This window comes from Mus musculus, chromosome 17 (assembly GCF_000001635.26).
Source record: "Mus musculus strain C57BL/6J chromosome 17, GRCm38.p6 C57BL/6J".
In the NCBI taxonomy this organism is placed as follows: domain Eukaryota; kingdom Metazoa; phylum Chordata; class Mammalia; order Rodentia; family Muridae; genus Mus; species Mus musculus.
Genome location: NC_000083.6, coordinates 57,358,019 through 57,380,954, shown reverse-complemented (window position 1 = coordinate 57,380,954; position 22,936 = coordinate 57,358,019). Strand labels below are relative to the sequence as shown.

The 22,936-nt window shown below is 41.4% G+C and overlaps 1 protein-coding gene across 4 annotated transcripts in view; it reads right to left on the bottom strand.

Moving 5' to 3' along the window:
* Adgre1 (adhesion G protein-coupled receptor E1) overlaps positions 1-22,374 on the bottom strand; it is a 124,949-nt gene extending 102,575 nt beyond the window's left edge. For 3 of the 4 annotated variants that reach the window (NM_010130.4, NM_001355722.1, NM_001355723.1), the window contains exons 1-2: positions 22,199-22,269; positions 19,221-19,283 (exon numbers count right to left, since the gene is read on the bottom strand). In NM_010130.4, coding sequence (NP_034260.1) covers positions 19,221-19,283; positions 22,199-22,229 — 94 coding nt within the window. In that variant the 5' untranslated portion in view covers positions 22,230-22,269. Of the gene's footprint in view, positions 1-19,220; positions 19,284-22,198 lie in introns of all 4 variants that reach the window. The other variant, XM_006523602.2, reaches the window with a different exon arrangement.
* Between the last annotated feature and the right edge of the window lie 562 nt (positions 22,375-22,936).

Below are 22,936 nucleotides of genomic sequence, written 5' to 3'. Positions count from 1 at the left end.
TCTAGACAGATACCAGGTACCAAAGTTAAATCAAGATCAGGTTAATGATCTAAACAGTCCTATATCCCCTAAAGAAATAGAAGCAGTCATTAATAGTCTCCCAACCAAAAAAAGCCCAGGACCAGATGGGTTTAGTGCAGAGTTCTATCAGACCTTCAAAGAAGATCTAATCCCAGATCTTCACAAACTATTCCACAAAAGAGAAACAGAAGGTACTCTACCCAATTCATTCTATGAAGCCACAATTACCCTGATACATAAACCACAAAAAGACCCAACAAAGATAGAGAACTTCAGACCAATTTCCCTTATGAATATTGATGCAAAAATCCTCAATAAAGTTCTTGCTAACCGAATCCAAGAACACATCAAAACAATCATCTATCCTGACCAAGTAGGTTTCATCCCAGGGATGCAGGGATGGTTCAATATACGGAAATCCATCAACGTAATCAGTCTATAAACAAACTCAAAGACAAAAACCACATGATCATCTCATTAGATTCAGAAAAAGCATTTGACAAAATCCAACACCCATTCATGATAAAGGTCTTGGAAAGATCAGGAATTCAAGGCCCATACCTAAACATGATAAAAGCAATCTACAGCAAACCAGTAGCCAACATCAAAGTAAATGGTGAGAAGCTGGAAGCAATCACACTAAAATCAGGGACTAAACAAGGCTGCCCACTTTCTCCCTACCTATTTAACATAGTACTTGAAGTCCTAGCCAGAGCAATTAAACAACAAAAGGAGATCAAGGGGATACAAATTGGAAAAGAGGAAGTCAAAATATCACTTTTTTCAGATTATATGTTAGTATATATAAGTGACCCTAAAAATTCCACCAGAGAACTCCTAAACCTGATAAACAGCTTCGGTGAAGTAGCTGGATATAAAATTAACTCAAACAAGTCAATGGTCTTTCTCTACACAAAAATAAACAGGCTGAGAAAGAAATTAGGGAAACAACACCCTTCTTAATAGTCACAAATAATATAAAATACTCTAACTAAGGAAGTGAAAGATCTGTATGATAAGAACTTCAAGTCTCTGAAGAAAGAAATTATAGAAGATCTAAGAAGATGGGAAGATCTCCCATGCTCATGGATTGGCAGGATCAATATAGTAAAAATGGCTATCTTGCCAAAAGCAATCGACAGATTCAATGCAATCCCCATCAAAATTCCAATTCAATTTTTCAACGATTTAGAAAGGGCAATCGGCAAATTAATCTGGAATAACAAAAAACCTAGAATAGCAAAAACTCTTCTCAAGGATAAAAGAACCTCTGGTGGAATCACCATGCCTGACCTAAAGCTTTACTACAGAGCAATTGTGATAAAAACTGCATGGTACTGGTATAGCAACAGACAAGTAGACCAATGGAATAGAATTGAAGACCCAGAAATGAACCCACACACCTTAGGTCACTTGATCTTTGACAAGGGAGCAAAAACCACCCAGTGGAAAAAAGACAGCATCTTCAACAAATGGTGCTGGCACAACTGGAGGTTATCATGTAGAAGACTGCAAATTGATCCATTCCTATTTCCTTGTACTAAGGTCAAATCTAAGTGGATTAAGGAACTCCACATAAGATCCGAGACACTGAAACTTATTGAGGAGAAAGTAGGGAAAACCCTCGAAGATAAGGACACAGGGGAAAAATTCCTGAATAGAACAGCAATGGCTTATGCTGTAAGAGCAAGAATTGACAAATGGGACCTCATGAAACTGCAAAGCTTCTCCAAAGCAAAAGACACCGTCAATAAGACAAAAAGGCCACCAACAGATTGGGAAAAGATCTTTACCTATCCTAAATCAGATAGGGGACTAATATCCAATATATATAAAGAACTCAAGAAGGTGGACTCCAGAAAATCAAATAACCCCCTTAAAAGATGGGGCTCAGAACTGAACAAAGAATTCTCACCTGAGGAATACCGAATGGCAGAGAAACACATGAAAGAATGTTCAACATCCTTAATCATCATGGAAATGCAAATCAAAACAACACTGAGATTCCACCTCACACCAGTCAGAATGGCTAAGATCAAAACTTCAGGTTACAGCAGATGCTGGTGAGGATGTGGAGAAAGAGGAACACTCCTCCATTGTTGGTGGGATTGCAAGCTTGTACAACCACTCTGGAAATCAGTCTGGCAGTTCCTCAGAAAACTGGATATAGTACTACCGGAGGATCCTGCAATTCCTCTCCTGGGTATATATCCAGAAGATGTCCCAACCCGGTAAGAAGGACACATGCTCCACTATGTTCATAGCAGCCTTATTTATAATAGCCAGAAGCTGGAAAGAACCCAGATGCCCCTCAACAGAGGAATGGATACAGAAAATGTGGTACATCTACACAATGGAGTACTACTCAGCTATTAAAAAGAATGAATTTGTGAAATTCCTAGGCAAATGGATGGACCTGAAGGGCATCATCCTGAGTGAGGTAACCCAATCACAAAGGAACTCACACAACATGTACTCACTGATAAGTGGATATTAGCCCAGAAACTTAGGATACCCAAGATATAAGATACAATTTGCTAAATGCATGAAACTCAAGAAGAACTAAGACCAAAGTGTGGACACTGTGCCCCTTCTTAGAATTGGAAGCAAAACACCCATGGAACGAGTTACAGAGACAAAGTTTGGGGCTGTGTCAAAAGGATGGACCATCTAGAGCCTGCCATATCCAGGGTTCCATCCCATAATCAGCTTCCAAAAGCTGACACCATTGCATATACTAGCAAGATTTTGCTGAAAGGACCCAGATATAGCTGTCTATTGTGAGTCTATGCCGGGGCCTAGCAAACACAGAAGCGGATGCTCACAGTCAGCTAATGGATGGATCACAGTGCCCCCAATGGAGGAGCTAGAGAAAGTACCCAAGGAGCTAAAGGGATCTGCAACCCTATAGGTGGAACAACATTATGAACTAACCAGTAACCCGGAGCTCTTGACTCTAGCTGCATATGTATCAAAAGATGGCCTAGTCGGCCATCACTGTAAAGAGAGGCCCATTGGACTTGCAAACTTTATATGCCCCAGTACAGGGGAAAGCCAGGGCCAAAAAGTGGGAATGGGTGGGTAGGGGAGTGGCAGGGAGGGTATGGGTGACTTTTGGGATAGCATTGGAAATGTAAATGAGGAAAATACCTAATAAAAAGTATAAATAAATGACTCACTGAAAGAAATACTTTAAAATGCAGGTAAGAAGAAGCCTTAAAAAAAAACAAACAAATAATTCCCTTAAAGAAATATAGGAAAACATAATCAAACAGGTGAAAGAACTGAACCAAGTTTTCCAAGACCTCAATAAGGAAGTTAAAAAAAAACATAAGGAAAACATGAAGGGAGGAAACCCTGGAAAGGGTAAACCTAAGAAAGGGGTCAGGAGCTACAGATACAGCAACAGAATACAAATGATAGAAGAGAGAATCTCAGACATAGAAGACACCTTAGAAGATATTGACAAAAAGGCCAAAAAAATGCTAAACATTAAAAAACCCAACCCAAAACATCCAGGAAGTCCAGGACACCATGAAAGGACCAAGCCTAAGAATAATAAGATAGAAGAGAGCAAAGATTCCCAGCTCTAAGGACCAGAAAACATCTACAAAATCAAAGAAGAAAACTTCCCCAACCTAAAGAAAGATATAGCCATAAATGTACAAGAAGCCTACAGAACACAAAATAAAACCCTCTCATCATGTAATAATCAAAACACTAAATGCACAGAACAAAGAATATTAAAAGCTTTAAGGGAAAAAGGCAAAGTAACATACAAAGGCAGACCTATTAGAGTTATAACAGACTTCACCTTCACAATAGTCACAAATAAATTATCTGTGGTAACTCTAATCAAACAAGAGAAAGAGCTGTATGACAGCAAGTTCAAGTCACTCGAGAACAAAATTGAAGAAGACCTCAGAAAATGAAGAGATCTCCCATGCTCATGGATTGGTAGGGTTTACATAGTGAAAATGGCCATTTTACCAAAAGCAATCTACAGATTCACCACAATCCCCATCAATATTCCAACACAATTAATTCTTCACAGACGTGGAAAGAGCAATTCTAAATTTCATGTGAAAAAAAAAAACAGGATAGGGAAAACAATTATAAACAATAAAAGAACTTCTAGGGGAAATCACCATCCTTCACTCACGCTGTAAACAGAGGAATAGTGACAGAAACTGCATGGTATTGGTATAGAGACAGACATGTTGATCAGTGGAATGGAATTGAAGACCCCAGAAATAAAACTGCACACTTATGGACACTTGATCTTTGACAAGGAAGCCAAAAGTATACAATGGAAAAAAGAATGCATCTTCCATAAATGATACTGGTCTAACTGGCAGTCTGTATGTAAAAAAATAAATAAATATAAATCCATATTTGTCACTTTGCACAAAGCTCAACTCCAAGTGGATCAAGGACCTCAACATAAAACCAGATATACTAAATCTAATAAAAGAGAAAGTGGGAAAGAGCCTCAAACACATTGGCACAGGCAAATTTTCCTAAACAGAACTCCAATGGCTCAAGCTCTAAGATTAAGAGTTGATAAATTAAAAAAAAAAAAAAGAGGTGATAAAGGGGACCTCATGAAACTGGAAAGGTTTTGTAAGGTGAAGGACATAGACAATAGGACAAATCAGCAACCTACAGACTGGGAAAAAAAATCTTCACTATTCTCTGATTTCATTATCATCCAGTTAATTATTTGTATAAAGGAGGGCTAATTATTTCGAGTTAACTTTTATCCAGCCCCTTTTCTGAAGGGGTTTTTAAGCTGTGGAAGCTTATGGAAGAATAGGAGGAAGGATTGCAGGCTCTGAAGGAGATAGGAACTCCACAGGAAGACTAACAGAGTCAACTAACCTGGACCCTTTGAGGGTTTTAGAGTCTGAAACACCAACCAAAGAACATAACGTGACCTGAACCTAGGCCTCCCTGCATGTATGTAGCTTGGTCTTCATGTGGGTCCCAAACAACTGGAAATGGAACTAGCCAAAAGCTGTCGCCTATAGGTGGGATATGTTCTTCTAGCTGTGCTGACTTGTCTGGCCTCCAGGTAAGAATGCCTAGCCTCAAAGAGACTTGAAGTGCCAGGGTGGAGGGATACCCAGGGACCCATACCCACTCAGAAGGAAAGGGGGGATGGAGGAAGGATTGTGTGAAAGGGTGACCAGGAGAGGGGCAGGGAGCAGGATGTAAACTGAATAAGTAAAGAAATAAATAAATAAATTGAGAAAAAGGTATGCCTCAAAAAATGGAGTACAGAACTAAGCAGAAAATTCTCAACAGAGGAATTTCTAATGGCTTAGCAGCACTTACAGAAATGCTCAACATCCTTAGTCATCAAGGAAATACAAATCAGGATGACCCTGAGATTCCACCTTACACTCACCAGATTGGCTAAGATCAGAAACCCAAATGACAGAGCATGCTGATGAGGATGTGGAGCAAGAGAAGACTCCTCCATTGCCAGTGGGAGTGCAAACTTGTACAACCACTCTGGAAATCAGTTTGGCAGATTCTCAGAAATTTTGGAATAGTTCTACCCCAAGACCCAGATATACCGCTATACCACTCCTGGGCATGTACCCAAAGAGTGTTCCATCCTATCACAAAGACACTTGCTCAACTATGTTCATACATGCCTTATTCACAACAGTCTTAAATTGGAAATAGTCTAGATGTCCTTCAACTAAGGAATGGATTTTAAAATGTGGTACATTTACACAATGGAGTATTACTTAACTATCAAAAATAATGCCATAAATGAAGAAAATATCTAATAAAAAATTGACATGAAATTTGTAGGCAGATGGATGGAACTAGAAAAGATCATCCTGAGAGATGTAATCTAGATCCAAAAGGTGTGCGCTCGCTTATAAATGGACACTATCCATAAAAATACAAGATACCCATGCTACAATCCACAGAAGCAAAGAACTTAATAACAAAGAGGGCTCAAAGAGGCACATGAATCTCCCTAAGAAGGAGAAATAGAATAGATATCTTGGGTGGATGGGAATGGGGACTGAATGGGAGTGGGATGCATGTTGACACAGGTGTGATCAGGTGGAGAAGGATGGGGGTGAGGGGGAAATTGGAGGGTCATCTCTGGGACAAGCTAGAAACCCAGGGTAATGGAAACTCTCAGGAAAGTGACCCTAGCTAAGACTCCTTGCGGAGGCAGCACCCTGTGTGGGCCGGGGTCAGCCGGCCACCTTCCGGACCGGAGGACAGGTGCCCACCCGGCTGGGGAGGCGGCCTAAGCCACAGCAGCAGCGGTCGCCATCTTGGTCCAGGACCCGCCGAACTTAGGAAATTAGTCTGAACAGGTGAGAGGGTGCGCCAGAGAACCTGACAGCTTCTGGAACAGGCAGAAGCACAGAGGCGCTGAGGCAGCACCCTGTGTGGGCCGGGGACAGCCGGCCACCTTCCGGACCGGAGGACAGGTGCCCACCCGGCTGGGGAGGCGGCCTAAGCCACAGCAGCAGCGGTCGCCATCTTGGTCCCGGGACTCCAAGGAACTTAGGAATTTAGTCTGCTTAGGTGAGAGTCTGTACCACCTGGGAACTGCCAAAGCAACACAGTGTCTGAGAAAGGTCCTGTTTTGGGCCTTCTTCTTCGGCCAGGAGGAGGCCCAAATACAAGATATCTGCGCACCTTCCCTGTAAGAGAGCTTGCCAGCAGAGAGTGCTCTGAGCACTGAAACTCAGAGGAGAGAATCTGTCTCCCAGGTCTGCTGATAGACGGTAACAGAATCACCAGAAGAACAATCTCTAAACAGAGTCAACTATAACTACTAACTCCAGAGATTACCAGATGGCGAAAGGTAAACGGAGGAATCTTACTAACAGGAACCAAGACCACTCACCATCACCAGAACCCAGCACACCCACTTCGCCCAGTCCAGGGAACCCCAACACACCTGAGAACCTAGACCTAGATTTAAAAGCATATCTCATGATGATGGTAGAGGACATCAAGAAGGACTTTAATAAATCACTTAAAGAAATACAGGAGAACACTGCTAAAGAGTTACAAGTCCTTAAAGAAAAACAGGAAAACACAATCAAACAGGTAGAAGTCCTTACAGAAAAAGAGGAAAAAACATACAAACAGGTGATGGAAATGAACAAAACCATACTAGACCTAAAAAGGGAAGTAGACACAATAAAGAAAACTCAAAGCGAGGCAACACTAGAGATAGAAACCCTAGGAAAGAAATCTGGAACCATAGATTTGAGCATCAGCAACAGAATACAAGAGATGGAAGAGAGAATCTCAGGTGCAGAAGATTCCATAGAGAACATCGGCACAACAATCAAAGAAAATGGAAAATGCAAAAAGATCCTAACTCAAAATATCCAGGAAATCCAGGACACAATAAGAAGACCAAACGTACGGATAATAGGAGTGGATGAGAATGAAGATTTTCAACTCAAAGGTCCAGCAAACATCTTCAACAAAATTATTGAAGAAAACTTCCCAAATCTAAAGAATGAGATGCATATGAACATACAAGAAGCCTACAGAACTCCAAATAGACTGGACCAGAAAAGAAATTCCTCCCGACACATAATAATCAGAACATCAAATGCACTAAATAAAGATAGAATACTAAAAGCAGTAAGGGAAAAAGGTCAAGTAACATATAAAGGCAAGCCTATCAGAATTACACCAGATTTTTCACCAGAGACTATGAAAGCCAGAAGAGCCTGGACAGATGTTATACAGACACTAAGAGAACACAAACTGCAGCCCAGGCTACTATACCCAGCCAAACTCTCAATTATCATAGAGGGAGAAACCAAAGTATTCCACGACAAAACCAAATTCACGCATTATCTCTCCACGAATCCAGCCCTTCAAAGGATAATAACAGAAAAAAACCAATACAAGAACGGGAACAACGCCCTAGAAAAAACAAGAAGGTAATCCCTCAACAAACCTAAAAGAAGACAGCCACAAGAACAGAATGCCACCTTTAACAACTAAAATAACAGGAAGCAACAATTACTTTTCCTTAATATCTCTTAACATCAATGGTCTCAACTCGCCAATAAAAAGACATAGACTAACAAACTGGCTACACAAACAAGACCCAACATTTTGCTGCTTACAGGAAACTCATCTCAGAGAAAAAGATAGACACTACCTCAGAATGAAAGGCTGGAAAACAATTTTCCAAGCAAATGGTATGAAGAAACAAGCAGGAGTAGCCATCCTAATATCTGATAAGATTGACTTCCAACCCAAAGTCATCAAAAAAGACAAGGAGGGACACTTCATTCTCATCAAAGGTAAAATCCTCCAAGAGGAACTCTCAATTCTGAATATCTATGCTCCAAATACAAGAGCAGCCACATTCACTAAAGAAACTTTAGTAAAGCTCAAAGCACACATTGCGCCTCACACAATAATAGTGGGAGACTTCAACACACCACTTTCACCAATGGACAGATCATGGAAACAGAAACTAAACAGGGACACACTGAAACTAACAGAAGTGATGAAACAAATGGATCTGACAGATATCTACAGAACATTTTATCCTAAAACAAAAGGATATACCTTCTTCTCAGCACCTCATGGTACCTTCTCCAAAATTGACCACATAATAGGTCACAAATCAGGCCTCAACAGATTCAAAAATATTGAAATTGTCCCATGTATCCTATCAGATCACCATGCACTAAGGCTGATCTTCAATAACAAAATAAATAACAGAAAGCCAACATTCACATGGAAACTGAACAACACTCTTCTCAATGATACCTTGGTCAAGGAAGGAATAAAGAAAGAAATTAAAGACTTTTTAGAGTTTAATGAAAATGAAGCCACAACGTACCCAAACCTTTGGGACACAATGAAAGCATTTCTAAGAGGGAAACTCATAGCTATGAGTGCCTTCAAGAAAAAACGGGAGAGAGCACATACTAGCAGCTTGACAACACATCTAAAAGCTCAAGAAAAAAAGGAAGCAAATTCACCCAAGAGGAGTAGACGGCAGGAAATAATCAAACTCAGGGGTGAAATCAACCAAGTGGAAACAAGAAGAACTATTCAAAGAATTAACCAAACGAGGAGTTGGTTCTTTGAGAAAATCAACAAGATAGATAAACCCTTAGCTAGACTCACTAAAGGGCACAGGGACAAAATCCTAATTAACAAAATCAGAAATGAAAAGGGAGACATAACAACAGATCCTGAAGAAATCCAAAACACAATCAGATCCTTCTACAAAAGGCTATACTCAACAAAACTGGAAAACCTGGACGAAATGGACAAATTTCTGGACAGATACCAGGTACCAAAGTTGAATCAGGATCAAGTTGACCTTCTAAACAGTCCCATATCCCCTAAAGAAATAGAAGCAGTTATTAATAGTCTCCCAGCCAAAAAAAGCCCAGGACCAGACGGGTTTAGTGCAGAGTTCTATCAGACCTTCAAAGAAGATCTAACTCCAGTTCTGCACAAACTTTTTCACAAGATAGAAGTAGAAGGTATTCTACCCAACTCATTTTATGAAGCCACTATTACTCTGATACCTAAACCACAGAAAGATCCAACAAAGATAGAGAACTTCAGACCAATTTCTCTTATGAACATCGATGCAAAAATTCTTAATAAAATTCTCGCTAACCGAATCCAAGAACACATTAAAGCAATCATCCATCCTGACCAAGTAGGTTTTATTCCAGGGATGCAGGGATGGTTTAATATACGAAAATCCATCAATGTAATCCATTATATAAACAAACTCAAAGACAAAAACCACATGATCATCTCGTTAGATGCAGAAAAAGCATTTGACAAGATCCAACACCCATTCATGATAAAAGTTCTGGAAAGATCAGGAATTCAAGGCCAATACCTAAACATGATAAAAGCAATCTACAGCAAACCAGTAGCCAACATCAAAGTAAATGGAGAGAAGCTGGAAGCAATCCCACTAAAATCAGGAACTAGACAAGGCTGCCCACTTTCTCCCTACCTTTTCAACATAGTACTTGAAGTATTAGCCAGAGCAATTCGACAACAAAAGGAGACCAAGGGGATACAAATTGGAAAAGAGGAAGTCAAAATATCACTTTTTGCAGATGATATGATAGTATATATAAGTGACCCTAAAAATTCCAACAGAGAACTCCTAAACCTGATAAACAGCTTCGGTGAAGTAGCTGGATATAAAATTAACTCAAACAAGTCAATGGCCTTTCTCTACACAAAGAATAAACAGGCTGAGAAAGAAATTAGGGAAACAACACCCTTCTCAATAGCCACAAATAATATAAAATATCTCGGCGTGACTCTAACGAAGGAAGTGAAAGATCTGTATGATAAAAACTTCAAGTCCCTGAAGAAAGAAATTAAAGAAGATCTCAGAAGATGGAAAGATCTCCCATGCTCATGGATTGGCAGGACCAACATTGTAAAAATGGCTATCTTGCCAAAAGCAATCTACAGATTCAATGCAATCCCCATTAAAATTCCAACTCAATTCTTCAACGAATTAGAAGGAGCAATCTGCAAATTCATCTGGAATAACAAAAAACCGAGGATAGCAAAAACTCTTCTCAAGGATGAAAGAACCTCTGGTGGAATCACCATGCCTGACCTAAAGCTTTACTACAGAGCAATTGTGATAAAAACTGCATGGTACTGGTATAGAGACAGACAAGTGGACCAATGGAATAGAATTGAAGACCCAGAAATGAACCCACACACCTATGGTCACTTGATCTTCGACAAGGGAGCCAAAACCATCCAGTGGAAGAAAGACAGCATTTTCAACAATTGGTGCTGGCACAACTGGTTGTTATCATGTAGAAGAATGCGAATCGATCCATACTTATCTCCTTGTACTAAGGTCAAATCTAAGTGGATCAAGGAACTTCACATAAAACCAGAGACACTGAAACTTATAGAGGAGAAAGTGGGGAAAAGCCTTGAAGATATGGGCACAGGGGAAAAATTCCTGAACAGAACAGCAATGGCTTGTGCTGTAAGATCGAGAATTGACAAATGGGACCTAATGAAACTCCAAAGTTTCTGCAAGGCAAAAGACACTGTCTATAAGACAAAAAGACCACCAACAGACTGGGAAAGGATCTTTACCTATCCTAAATCAGATAGGGGACTAATATCCAACATATATAAAGAACTCAAGAAGGTGGACCTCAGAAAATCAAATAACCCCCTTAAAAAATGGGGCTCAGAACTGAACAAAGAATTCTCACCTGAGGAATACCGAATGGCAGAGAAGCACCTGAAAAAATGTTCAACATCCTTAATCATCAGGGAAATGCAAATCAAAACAACCCTGAGATTCCACCTCACACCAGTGAGAATGGCTAAGATCAAAAATTCAGGTGACAGCAGATGCTGGCGAGGATGTGGAGAAAGAGGAACACTCCTCCATTGTTGGTGGGATTGCAGGCTTGTACAACCACTCTGGAAATCAGTCTGGCGGTTCCTCAGAAAATTGGACATAGTACTACCGGAGGATCCAGCAATACCTCTCCTGGGCATATATCCAGAAGAAGCCCCAACTGGTAAGAAGGACACATGCTCCACTATGTTCATAGCAGCCTTATTTATAATAGCCAGAAACTGGAAAGAACCCAGATGCCCCTCAACAGAGGAATGGATACAGAAAATGTGGTACATCTACACAATGGAGTACTACTCAGCTATTAAAAAGAATGAATTTATGAAATTCCTAGCCAAATGGATGGACCTGGAGAGCATCATCCTGAGTGAGGTAACACAATCACAAAGGAACTCACACAATATGTACTCACTGATAAGTGGATACTAGCCCAAAACCTAGGATACCCACGATATAAGATACAATTTCCTAAACACATGAAACTCAAGAAAAATGAAGACTGAAGTGTGGACACTATGCCCCTCCTTAGAAGTGGGAACAAAACACCCATGGAAGGAGTTACAGAAACAAAGTATGGAGCTGAGATGAAAGGATGGACCATGTAGAGACTGCCATATCCAGGGATCCACCCCATAATCAGCTTCCAAATGCTGACACCATTGCATACACTAGCAAGATTTTACTGAAAGGACCCAGATGTAGCTGTCTCTTGTGAGACTATGCCGGGGCCTAGCAAACACAGAAGTGGATGCTCACAGTCAGCTAATGGATGGATCACAGGGCTCCCAATGGAGGAGCTAGAGAAAGTACCCAAGGAGCTAAAGGGATCTTCAACCCTATAGGTGGAACAACATTATGAACTAACCAGTACCCCTGAGCTCTTGACTCTAGCTGCATATGTATCAAAAGATGGCCTAGTCGGCCATCACTGGAAAGAGAGGCCCATTGGACACGCAGACTTTGTGTGCCCCGGTACAGGGGAACGCCAGGGCCAAAGGGGGGGAGTGGGTGGGTAGGGGAGTGGGGGTGGGTGGGTAAGGGGGACTTTTGGTATAGCATTGGAAATGTAAATGAGCTAAATACCTAATAAAAAAAAATGAAAAAAAAAAAAAAAAAAAAAAAAAAAAAAAAAAAAAAAAGACTCCTTGCATTGGGGATATGGAGCCTGAACCAGCTATCTCCTGTAACCAGGCAAGACTTCCACTGGATGAACTGAGACACCAACCCAGATACAAAACCTTTGACCTACAATTTGTCCTGCCTACAAGATGATCTGGGGTAAAGGTGGCACAGAAATTGAGGGAGTGGCCAATGAATGACTGGTCCATCTTGAGGAGCACGCCATGAGAGGGAGCCCCTCTGGCACTGTTAATGATATTCTGTTACACTTTCAGGAAAGAGCTCAGCATAATTGTCATCAGAGAGGCTTTACCCATCAACTGATAGGAACAGATACAGAGACACATGGAAACAAGTCAGAACTTGGGGGATTCTGCAGAAGAGGGTGACGAAGAATTGTAGGAACCGAAAGGTTCCAGGACACCACAAAAAAAAAAAAAATAAGCCATATTTTCTGAAGAAATAAAAATTTCCAATTCAGTAAACAAAATCTAATGAAGTGTGCATTAGGTATTTTAAGTATACCTTTCTAAAATAATAGTGTTGCACTTTTGGGGGGAGTGTTAGTATATATTATGTGTTTATATAGAGGAGGTATGTTACATGTGTATATGTATATGTTGTGTTATTATGCTGGGGAGGTTCTGTGTATGCATGTGTGTATATGTGAGTGTCTGTACGTGTTTGTGTGTGGTATGTTGGGAGAGGTGTGTGTGTGTGTGTGTGTGTGTGTGTGTGTGTGTGTGTGTATGTGTGTGTAGCAATAACACAATCAAAGAAAAATACCAAAAATGTAAAGAGTGGCAGGGGTGGGGACATGTGAGAGGTTGAAGGGAGGAAAGAGAAGGGCAAATGATATAATTATATTTTAATATTCAATTATTTTAAATAAAAAATAAAAGAAAAACAGAACATGAAGTTGGGAGGAAAAGTGATGAGGAAAATAAAGGAGGAACTGGAAGTAAGGGAATATAGGTGTTAACTTTAAATAAAATACTTAAAAATAACATTACTTTTAAAAGAGGCTATAGACCTAGGAGGCAGGGGTGATGGTGGTTCTGGGAGGAGACAGAGGAGAATGAGAGGTGAATGTAATCAAAACACACAGCCTCTTTGTACGACAATCTCAAAGAATTAACACAAATGTCATAGATTTAGGTGAGTTGTCTTGATTAGGTAAGAAAATGCCTCGCAAGAGCCCCTTCAAGGGGGAAGGGTTGATTTTCAAGGAAAGCACTCTGACAGAAGCAGAGGTCACACTGTATCTGCAGTCTGAACTAGAGAGATAAATGATGTTCTGCAGGCTTTCCCCTATTTCATCCAGTCCAAGACCCACAATTTTGGGGGCTAGCCATCTAGGAGAGTTGAGAAAGTAACATCATTTTGCATGGTTTTGATGGATAGACTCTAAAACCGCAAGAGAGTTCATCTCAGAACTGATTCTTGTTATGCCTTTCCTACTACTATTAAATAGAATGATGATCCCTGGGCATCAGCCCACCCTGATGGGCAGATTTTCTGCAGATTAACAAAGATGTACTCTCATGTAGTAATGCTATGTAGAGAAATAGATGATTTCTTAATTCCTAATAATGGTTCTACGGAATTCCTTAATTTATATAGCTAATTTTGAGCCCTCTATGTATGGAGGCTGCAACTAGTACTTGGTAAACCTTCATGTGTCACAGGTTAATTGCAGTAAGATTAAAAGGAGGCCTGAACTGGATTTATGATCAAGGAAAAACATGCCTTTTAGGCTAGCCATAAAAACATTATTTGATAACTAAAGGTCATAAACTGGGAATGAACAATTTATTGTAGGTTCAAGGATGGAAAATAAAATATTGACTGGATTTATCTATACAAAACCTCTAAACTAATGAGACACTAGGCAGATGATTTGCCTCTTACAAAACCATGCTAACTTAAGACATAAATTTTGAACTCTTAATAAGTCTATGGAGCTAGTGACAGATAATGAACGTTTAATTAGATAACTAGTCTTAATGGAAACACATGCAAAATATCTCTGTTGTACTGAAGACCCAGAAATGAACCCACACACATATATGGTCACTTGATATTTGACAAAGGAGCTAAAGCCATCCAGTGGGGGGTGGGGGGGGGGGACAGCATTTTTAACAAATGGTACTGGCACAACTGGCACTCAGCATATAGAAAAATGCAAATCAATCCATTCTTATCTCCTTGTACAAAGCTCAAGTCCAAGTGGATCAAGGTCCTCCACATAAAACCAGATACACTGAAACTAATAGAGGAGAAAGTGGGGAAGAGCCCACACATGGACACAGAGGAAAAATTCCTGAACAGAACACCAATGGCTTATGCTCTGAGATCAACAACAGACAAATGGGACCTCATAAAATTGCAAAACTTCTTTAAGGCAAAGGACACTGTCAATAGGACAAAAAGGCAGCCAACAGATTGGGAAAAGATCTTTACTAATCTTACATCCAATAGAGGGCTAATACCCAATATATACAAAGAACTCAAGAAGTTAAACTCCAGAAAATCAAATAACCCTGTTTAAAAAATGTAGTACAGAGCTAAACAAAGAATTCTCGACTGAGGAATATTGAATGGCTGAGAAGCACCTAAAGAAATGTTCAATTCCCTTATTCATCAGGGAAATGCAAATCAAAACAACCCTGAGATTCCACCTCACACCAGTCAGAATGGCTAAGATCAAAAACTCAGGTGACCACAGATGCTGGCGAGGATGTAGAGAAAGAGAAATACTCCTCCATTGCTGGTGGAATTGCAAGCTGCCACAACCACTCTGGAAATCAGTCTGGCGGTTCCTCAGAAAATTGGACATAGTACTACCGGAGGATCCAGCAATACCTCTCCTGGGCATATATCCAGAAGATGTCCGAACCGGTAAGAAGGACACATGCTCCACTATGTCCATAGCAGCCTTATTTATAATAGCCAGAAACTGGAAAGAACCCAGATGCCCCTCAACAGAGGAATGGATACAGAAAATGTGGTACATTTACACAATGGAGTACTACTCAGCTATTAAAAAGAATGAATTTATGAAATTCCTAAGCAAATGGATGGACCTGAAGGGCATCATCCTGAGTGAGGTAACCCAATCACAAAGGAACTCACACAATATGTACTCACTGATAAGTGGATATTAGCCCAGAAACTTAGGATACCCAAGATATAAGATACAATTTCCTAAACACATGAAACTCAAGAAGAATGAAGACCAAAGTGTGGACACTGTGCCCCTTCTTAGAATTGGGAACAAAACACCCATGGAAGGAGTTACAGAGACAAAGTTTGGAGCTGTGACGAAAGGATGGACCATCTAGAGACTGCCATATCCAGGGATCCATCCCATAATCAGCTTCCAAACGCTGACACCATTGCATATACTAGCAAGATTTTGCTGAAAGGACCCAGATATAGCTGTCTCATGTGAGACTATGCTGGGGCCTAGCAAACACAGAAGTGGATGCTCACAGTCAGCTATTGGATGGATCACAGGGCTCCCAATGGAGGAGCTAGAGAAAGTACCCAAGGAGCTAAAGGGATCTGCAACCCTATAGGTGGAACAACATTATGAACTAACCAGTACCCCGGAGCTCTTGACTATAGCTGCATATGTATCAAAAGATGGCCTAGTCGGCCATCACTGGAAAGAGAGGCCCATTGGACACACAAACTTTATATGCCCCAGTACAGGGGAACGCCAGGGCCAAAAAATTGGGAATGGGTGGGTAGGGAATTGGAGGGGAGGGTATGGGGGACTTTTGGGATAGCATTGGAAATGTAATTGAGGAAAATACATAATAAAAAATATTAAAAAAAAGAAAGAAAGAAAATACCACATCTTGCATATACCAAGAAGATGCTCTAACATTTAATAAGGATATATGCTCCACTATGTTCATAGTAGCCTTGTTTATAATACCCAGGAGATGGAAAGAATCCAGATGTCCTTCAACAGAGGAATGGATACAGAAAATGTGGTACATTTACACAATGGAGTACTACTCAGCTATTAAAAATGATGAATTCATGAAATTCTTAGACAAAGGGGTAGAACTAAAAAAAATATCATCCTGAATGAGGTAACCCAATCACAAACGAACACACATGGTATGCTCTCACTGATAAGTGGATATTAGCCCAAAAGCTCCAAATAACCAAGATACAATTCACAGACCACATGAAGCTCAAGAAGAAGGAAGACCAAAGTGTGGGTGCTTCAGTCCTTCTTAGAAGGAGAACAAAATACTCCAGGAGCAAATATGGAGATAAAGTGTAGAGCAGAGACTGAAGAAAAGGCCATCCAGAGACTGCCCCACCTGGGGATTCCTCCCATATACAGACACCAAACCCAGACACTATTGTGGATGCCAAGAAGTGCATTCTGAAAGGAGCCTGGTATGGTTGTCTCCTGAGAGGCCCTGCCAGAGTCTTACAAATACAGAGATGGATGCTCACAACCAACCACTGGACTGAACACGACATTCCCAATAGAGAAGTTAGCGAAAGGACTGAAGAAGTTGAAGAGGATTGCAACCCCACAGTAAGAACAACAATATCAACCAACCAGTCTGCCAAGAGCTCCCAGAAACTAAGCCATCAAAAAAGGAATACACATGGCTCCAGCTGCATATGTTGCAGAGGATGGCCTTGCCATGCATCAATGGGAAGAGAGGTCCTTGGTTCTATGAAAGCTCGATTGATGCCCCAGTGTAGGATAACTGAGGGCAGAGAGATGGGAGTGGGTGGGGGAGTGGGTGGAAAAACACCCTAATAGAAGCAGGGGGAGGGAAGATGGGATAGAGGACTTTGATGGAGTGGACCGGGAAAGCGGATAACATTTGAAATGTAAATAAAGAAAATATCCAATTTTTTAAAAAAAGAAAATATTTTTAAAAATAAAAATAAATCTCTGTTGTAACTTCTTATTTCAATTTATGGTTTGAATTTATGTTTGAACTTGTTGTGAACTTTTGAAAAATGATGCTTATAATACCATATGATCATGTATCCTGAAAAAGCACAAGAACTAGAAACAATGACAATAAGAGAGCAGAGAGACCAGCGAGGCTTCTTATTACCGTGAGACAGAATTTTTCTTTTTTTTTTTTTTTTGAGACAGGGTTTCTCTGTGTAGCCCTGGCTGTCCTGGAACTCACTCTGTAGACCAGGCTGGCCTCGAACTCAGAAATTCACCTGCCTCTGCCTCCTGAGTGCTGGGATTAAAGGCGTGTGCCACCACTGCCTGGCAGAGATGGGACTTTTCTTTTTTCTTTTTTTCTTTTTTTTTTTTTTTTTTTTTTTTGACTTTTCTTAACAGCAGGCTTCTTCATACTGACAAGGACAGAGCTTTTTCATACTCAATAAAAAAAAAGCAGAAGTTTTCTTTCTCTAAACAATAAAGGTCAGAACTTATTTTTCATTCAGAATGGGTGTGTTCTTTCTGCACTGGCGCTTGCTCAGTGAAACCTACTCATAGGGGCTTTTGCTCCATCCACCAAATACGTGTGTGTGTGTGTGTGTGTGTGTGTGTGTGTGTGTGTGTGTGTGTGTGTGTGTGTCTGTGTAAGTATAGGTGTATGTATGTAAGTATGCGAGAATACTTGTGGAGTGGATGAGACAGGTGGTTGGATCCAACAAAATATGTGACTGTATAATTTCATGTGTTTCTGTACATTTTGCCTATGTAAACATTTTTCTTTCTGCAAGCATGACTTTCTTTTCCTGGTTCACTAAATATCGTTTGCCACAAGCCTCCCTCTTGCCTTCCCAGTAAGAGGTCAGGCTTCCAGGCCAGAGAGAAAGGAACTTTATCAATAAATCCTCTGCTGAATTCCCCAAGCTCTGTCCTTGTTTATAAAGTATGTAAGAGTTAAGTTTTCTGGTGCTTATTCAAGCATAGAGAATTATAAAGTAAGTAATAAGAGAGATAAAGAGTTAAATTTCCCCCATGCTTAATGAAGCACAGAAGAGTAAGAATGAGTTGTTTCCTACAAGATGGGAGGTCATCAGTCTTTGGTCTGCATTTAATGCTGCATCCCACTTCAACCCATCCCAGCCAGGGAGGCTCCCAGCACTAACCAACCACAGACAGAGATCCCTATCAATACAAGCCAAAACGAACCTCCTCTTTTTATAAACTGATTGACTCGGGATATTTATTATAGTCAAAGCTGGATTACACAGACCCAAAGCAAGCTCAGATCTAATAACCAGGTTTTAATTCCAGAATTACAAAACAGAAAAGGACATCCTTATGTCCCTATTACTGTCTCCACAACAAGAATGAGAGAACAAAAAGAGAGAATTTATGTTAAGACTGCAAAATATTGTTGGGCAGGGACTTACTAGAAGAGAGGCCTCGCAGCATCCAGTAACAAGATGCACAGAGGTCTCTAAAGCCCACCCTTGAGGGAACTGAGCACCAGAGAGATTACATATCTCGCCTAGGGTTGCACAGTAATTTTAGAGTATAAATGGACTGTCCTGGAGCAGGAACCAGGGAACCTAATCCTATTGCTTCTGCCTTTAACTGGGTCCCACAAAGTATAAGGGTCATCTGCTGGGACAGGAGAGCTCTCCCCACCCCCCAAAAAAAAACCCCACCTTGCTCAAGCCAGTCATTTGTTCTCTTTAAGCGACTCACCACCAAGTGTTTGTCCCAGGGTGGGAAGTGTGGTCATCCCCCATCTGTACATCCCACTGAAGCCTGTGAAGAGGAGGAACAGGCATAAACTGTTAAAAAAGTCGGCTGTGCAGTGCCTGGCAAATACAGAAATGGATGCTCACAGTCATTTATTGGATGGAACACAGGGCCCCCAATGAGCTAAAGGGGTCTGCAACCCTATAGGAGGAACAACAATATGACCTAACCAGTACCCCTAGAGCTCATGTCTCTAGCTGCATATGTAGCAGAGGATGGCCTAGTTGGCCATCAATGGGAGGAGAGGCCCTTGGTCTTGGGAAGATCATATGCCCCAGTACAGGGGACTGCCAGGGCCAGGAAGCAGGAGTGGGTGGGTTGGGGAGCAGGGCTAGGGGAGGGTATAGGGGACTTTGGGGATAGCATTTGAAATTTAATGAAGAAAATATCTAAGAAAGAAGGAGAGAGAGAGAGAGAGAGAGAGAGAGAGAGAGAGAGAGAGAGAGAGAGAGAGAGAGAAAGAAAGAAAGAAAGGAAAGTTGGCTATGCTCAAACAAAGCTGGACGGGAACTCCCACTGAGGAAGCCATGTCATTTTGCATAATTTTCACAGCGCACTCCTGATTTCTTTGCACTTGTTAGGGTTTTTGTTTTTAAAGAGTGCAGTGTCCACACAGGCTAAAAGGATCCCCTGGACCTGGGTTTACAGGTGCTTGAGAGGCACCATATGGTGCTGGGACCTGAACCCAGGTTCTCTTCAAGAGCAGCCAGTGCCTTCCTGCAGAGACATCTCTCTGAGCCCTATATTTTTGTTGGTGTTGCTACTGGTGGTGGTTTGTATATTCAGGAGTATGCTCTATACGGTGCTCATGCACCTACATTTATCTCCCCTCCCACACCTGTTGACCCCTCTCTTTCCCGTCTGCCCCTATTTTCATGTCTGTTTGTGTGGAGGTCTTGTTTTGTTTCTAGCTTTTATGCTTCCTCTAAAACGTTTGTTATTTCTTTGTGTGAGAATATTTAAAAATCCTCTCCTGCAGCACTTTCTTTAACATTTTAAGACTTTCACACTGGGTAGGAACCTGGAGGCAGGAGCTGAGGCAGAGGCCATGGAAGGTGCTGCTTACTGACTTCCAAGCATGATTTTAGTTAAACATTCATGTCAGTTGTGGCTGCCTACATGAAACCTGCACGGTCAAGCCAGCCAACATTCTAGTCTGGTCCCATCCTGAGGAGCTGATGATCTACTGAGAGTCAATGGCTGCTAAGAGGAGAATCCTCTTGCTTCAGGGATATGCCCCAGAAGGTCACCCTGCTCTCAGTGGGTTTTCTTTAAAGTAGGACATGATGTTAGAGATGGTCACAGTGAAGAGAGGTCTCAGAGTAGAGTGGCACGGAGGTGCAGGTAATCAAAATTACTGCCTTTATGTATGAAATCCTCAAAGAATAAATTAAAATGTATTTAAGTAAATAAGCATGATATTATTTTAAGTTCATTCTTGAGACGATATTAAAATTATTGCCTTTATGTGTGTAAGACACATATATGTACATGTAATGTACATATACATGTATGCAGGCTAGCTGTTTGCTGTGGTTTGGATGTGAAATGTAACCAACACAATCATGTGTTTAACCTATTGGTCACCAGATGGTGGTGTTGTCTGAGGAAGTTTAGAGATGAGGCCATGGGAGGGGACCTGAAAATATGTACGCCAGTTCAACTTCTTAGCTCTCTGCTTCACAGTCAACAAGCAGAAAGCAGTGCCAGCCCACCATCTAACTATGACTCTTCCAAGGCTTCCACAACATGGCAGACCATACCATCTCAAACTGTGAGGCAAAATAGATCCCTCTTCTCATCCCTAAAACCGGAAATCCATATCTCCCATCTAAATTTAAAACAATGGGGAAAAAAAATCTTGCAAACACGCGAGAAAACCAGTGACGTGGAAGATCACACAGTGAAATGCGCTAGTGCCCAAAACAAAAGCAACAGGAGCCAGAAAAGGAAGGTGTAGCCCCGAGTCTATTTCTAGAACGGGACTATCTTCGCTGACTCCCACAGCACAAACCAGCCATGACTAAGAGTTTGAACAAGGCCAGAGCTGGAATGATTTTATACCGTGGCTCTACCCCTCATTAGCTAAGACTTGCTCACAGTATTTCTTTTTGCATCTGTGAGTACACATGTGCCTTTTGTGTGCATTGCATGTCTGTGTGTGCATTGCACTTGTGTTGTGTGTGCATGACATTGTGCAATGTGTAGTGCAGGTGAACATGCACTTGTGTGTACTGGCATGTAGGAACCAGAGGATGACCTCAAACACCTTTCTCCAGTTCCATCTACCTTAATTGTTTAGAGACAGACTTTCTCACTGATCTGGAATCCACCAATTGGGCTAGGCTAGCTGGCCATCAAGAACCAAGGAATCCTCCTTCTCTACTCTCCAGAGCCAGAGGTAGAAGTGTACCACATACTTGGTTTTTTAACATAAATTCTGGGATCAAATCCAGATCTTTGTGCTTGTAGGACAAGCACTTTACACACTAAACTGTTGCCAAAGCCCGGCAAGTTACCTCTTTCACACCCATGTTCTGCTTTGTGAGCTATGGCTGATAAAAAAGGGCTACGCAATGGTAAGGGGACTGTTTCCATTGCTGTGTGGACTTCCATCCCCCTTGCACCATCCCAGATGCACGCACCGGAGCCTCACAAGTTTACTCCATGTTAAATTCTAACTAAAACTGAGATGGCTCACAAACACAGACATGCCACATGAACAGCTACAGGAAGATCTACCCTGGTGAATAGACTTCCCTAAGTCAAGGAATTTTGTCAAAGGTTTCCCAAGGTAAAGTTTGCTGTGTGCAATAGACATTAGCCTATGGGCCGAACCCCTCCAAGGTTGGCCTTTCTCCCTGCAACCTATTTCCAGCCCACACCTCAGCCATCCATGCCCCATTCAACCTCATACTCACCCCAGAAGAGGAGCAGCCAAAAGCCCCACATCGTACTGTGGCAGTCATTCAATGAAGAAAGCCTTCCCTTTAAAAGCTTGCTTTGTGGGGAAGAAAAGGGGTGGAGTCAGGGTTGCTCAACAAAGCCAGACTGAGCCCAGCAGCTTTCTGCTGAGTTGCCACCATCAGAGGTGGACAGACTGGCAACCCCCTAATTTCTCCCTTAAATCTGGCTAGTGTCCACATTTCTCCCTCTCCCTTCCCCTTCCCCTTCCCCTTCCCCTCCCCCTCTTCCTCTTCCTTTCTCTTTCCCTTTCCCTTCCTCTCTGTCTCTGTGTGTCTCTCTGTGTGTCTCTCTCTGTCTCTCTGTCTTTCTCTCCATTTCCTTCCCTCTTTCTCCATCTCTTACCATCTACCCCATCTCTCTCCAACCTCAGTTTCCTCTGTACCATTCTTTTTTTCAACATTACCATCCCCCTTCCACCTCTCATTCTCTTCTTTCATTACACCAAACAAGTGAGATTGCATGTGCTGCCCACAGTGAAGTCAATCCACTCTTCAAGATCACAAAGCCTTTTCAGTAAAGTCATGCTGCATTTATCACCAGGATCCATGAGCTTGCTGCTAAGAAAATTAAATTCTGTCATCATGTCAACCTTGTAGAATACACACACACCACATACATCACACCAAAGAGACAGACAGACAGACAGAGGGAGACAGAGGGGGGCAGAGAGAGACAGAGAGAGAGAGGCAGAG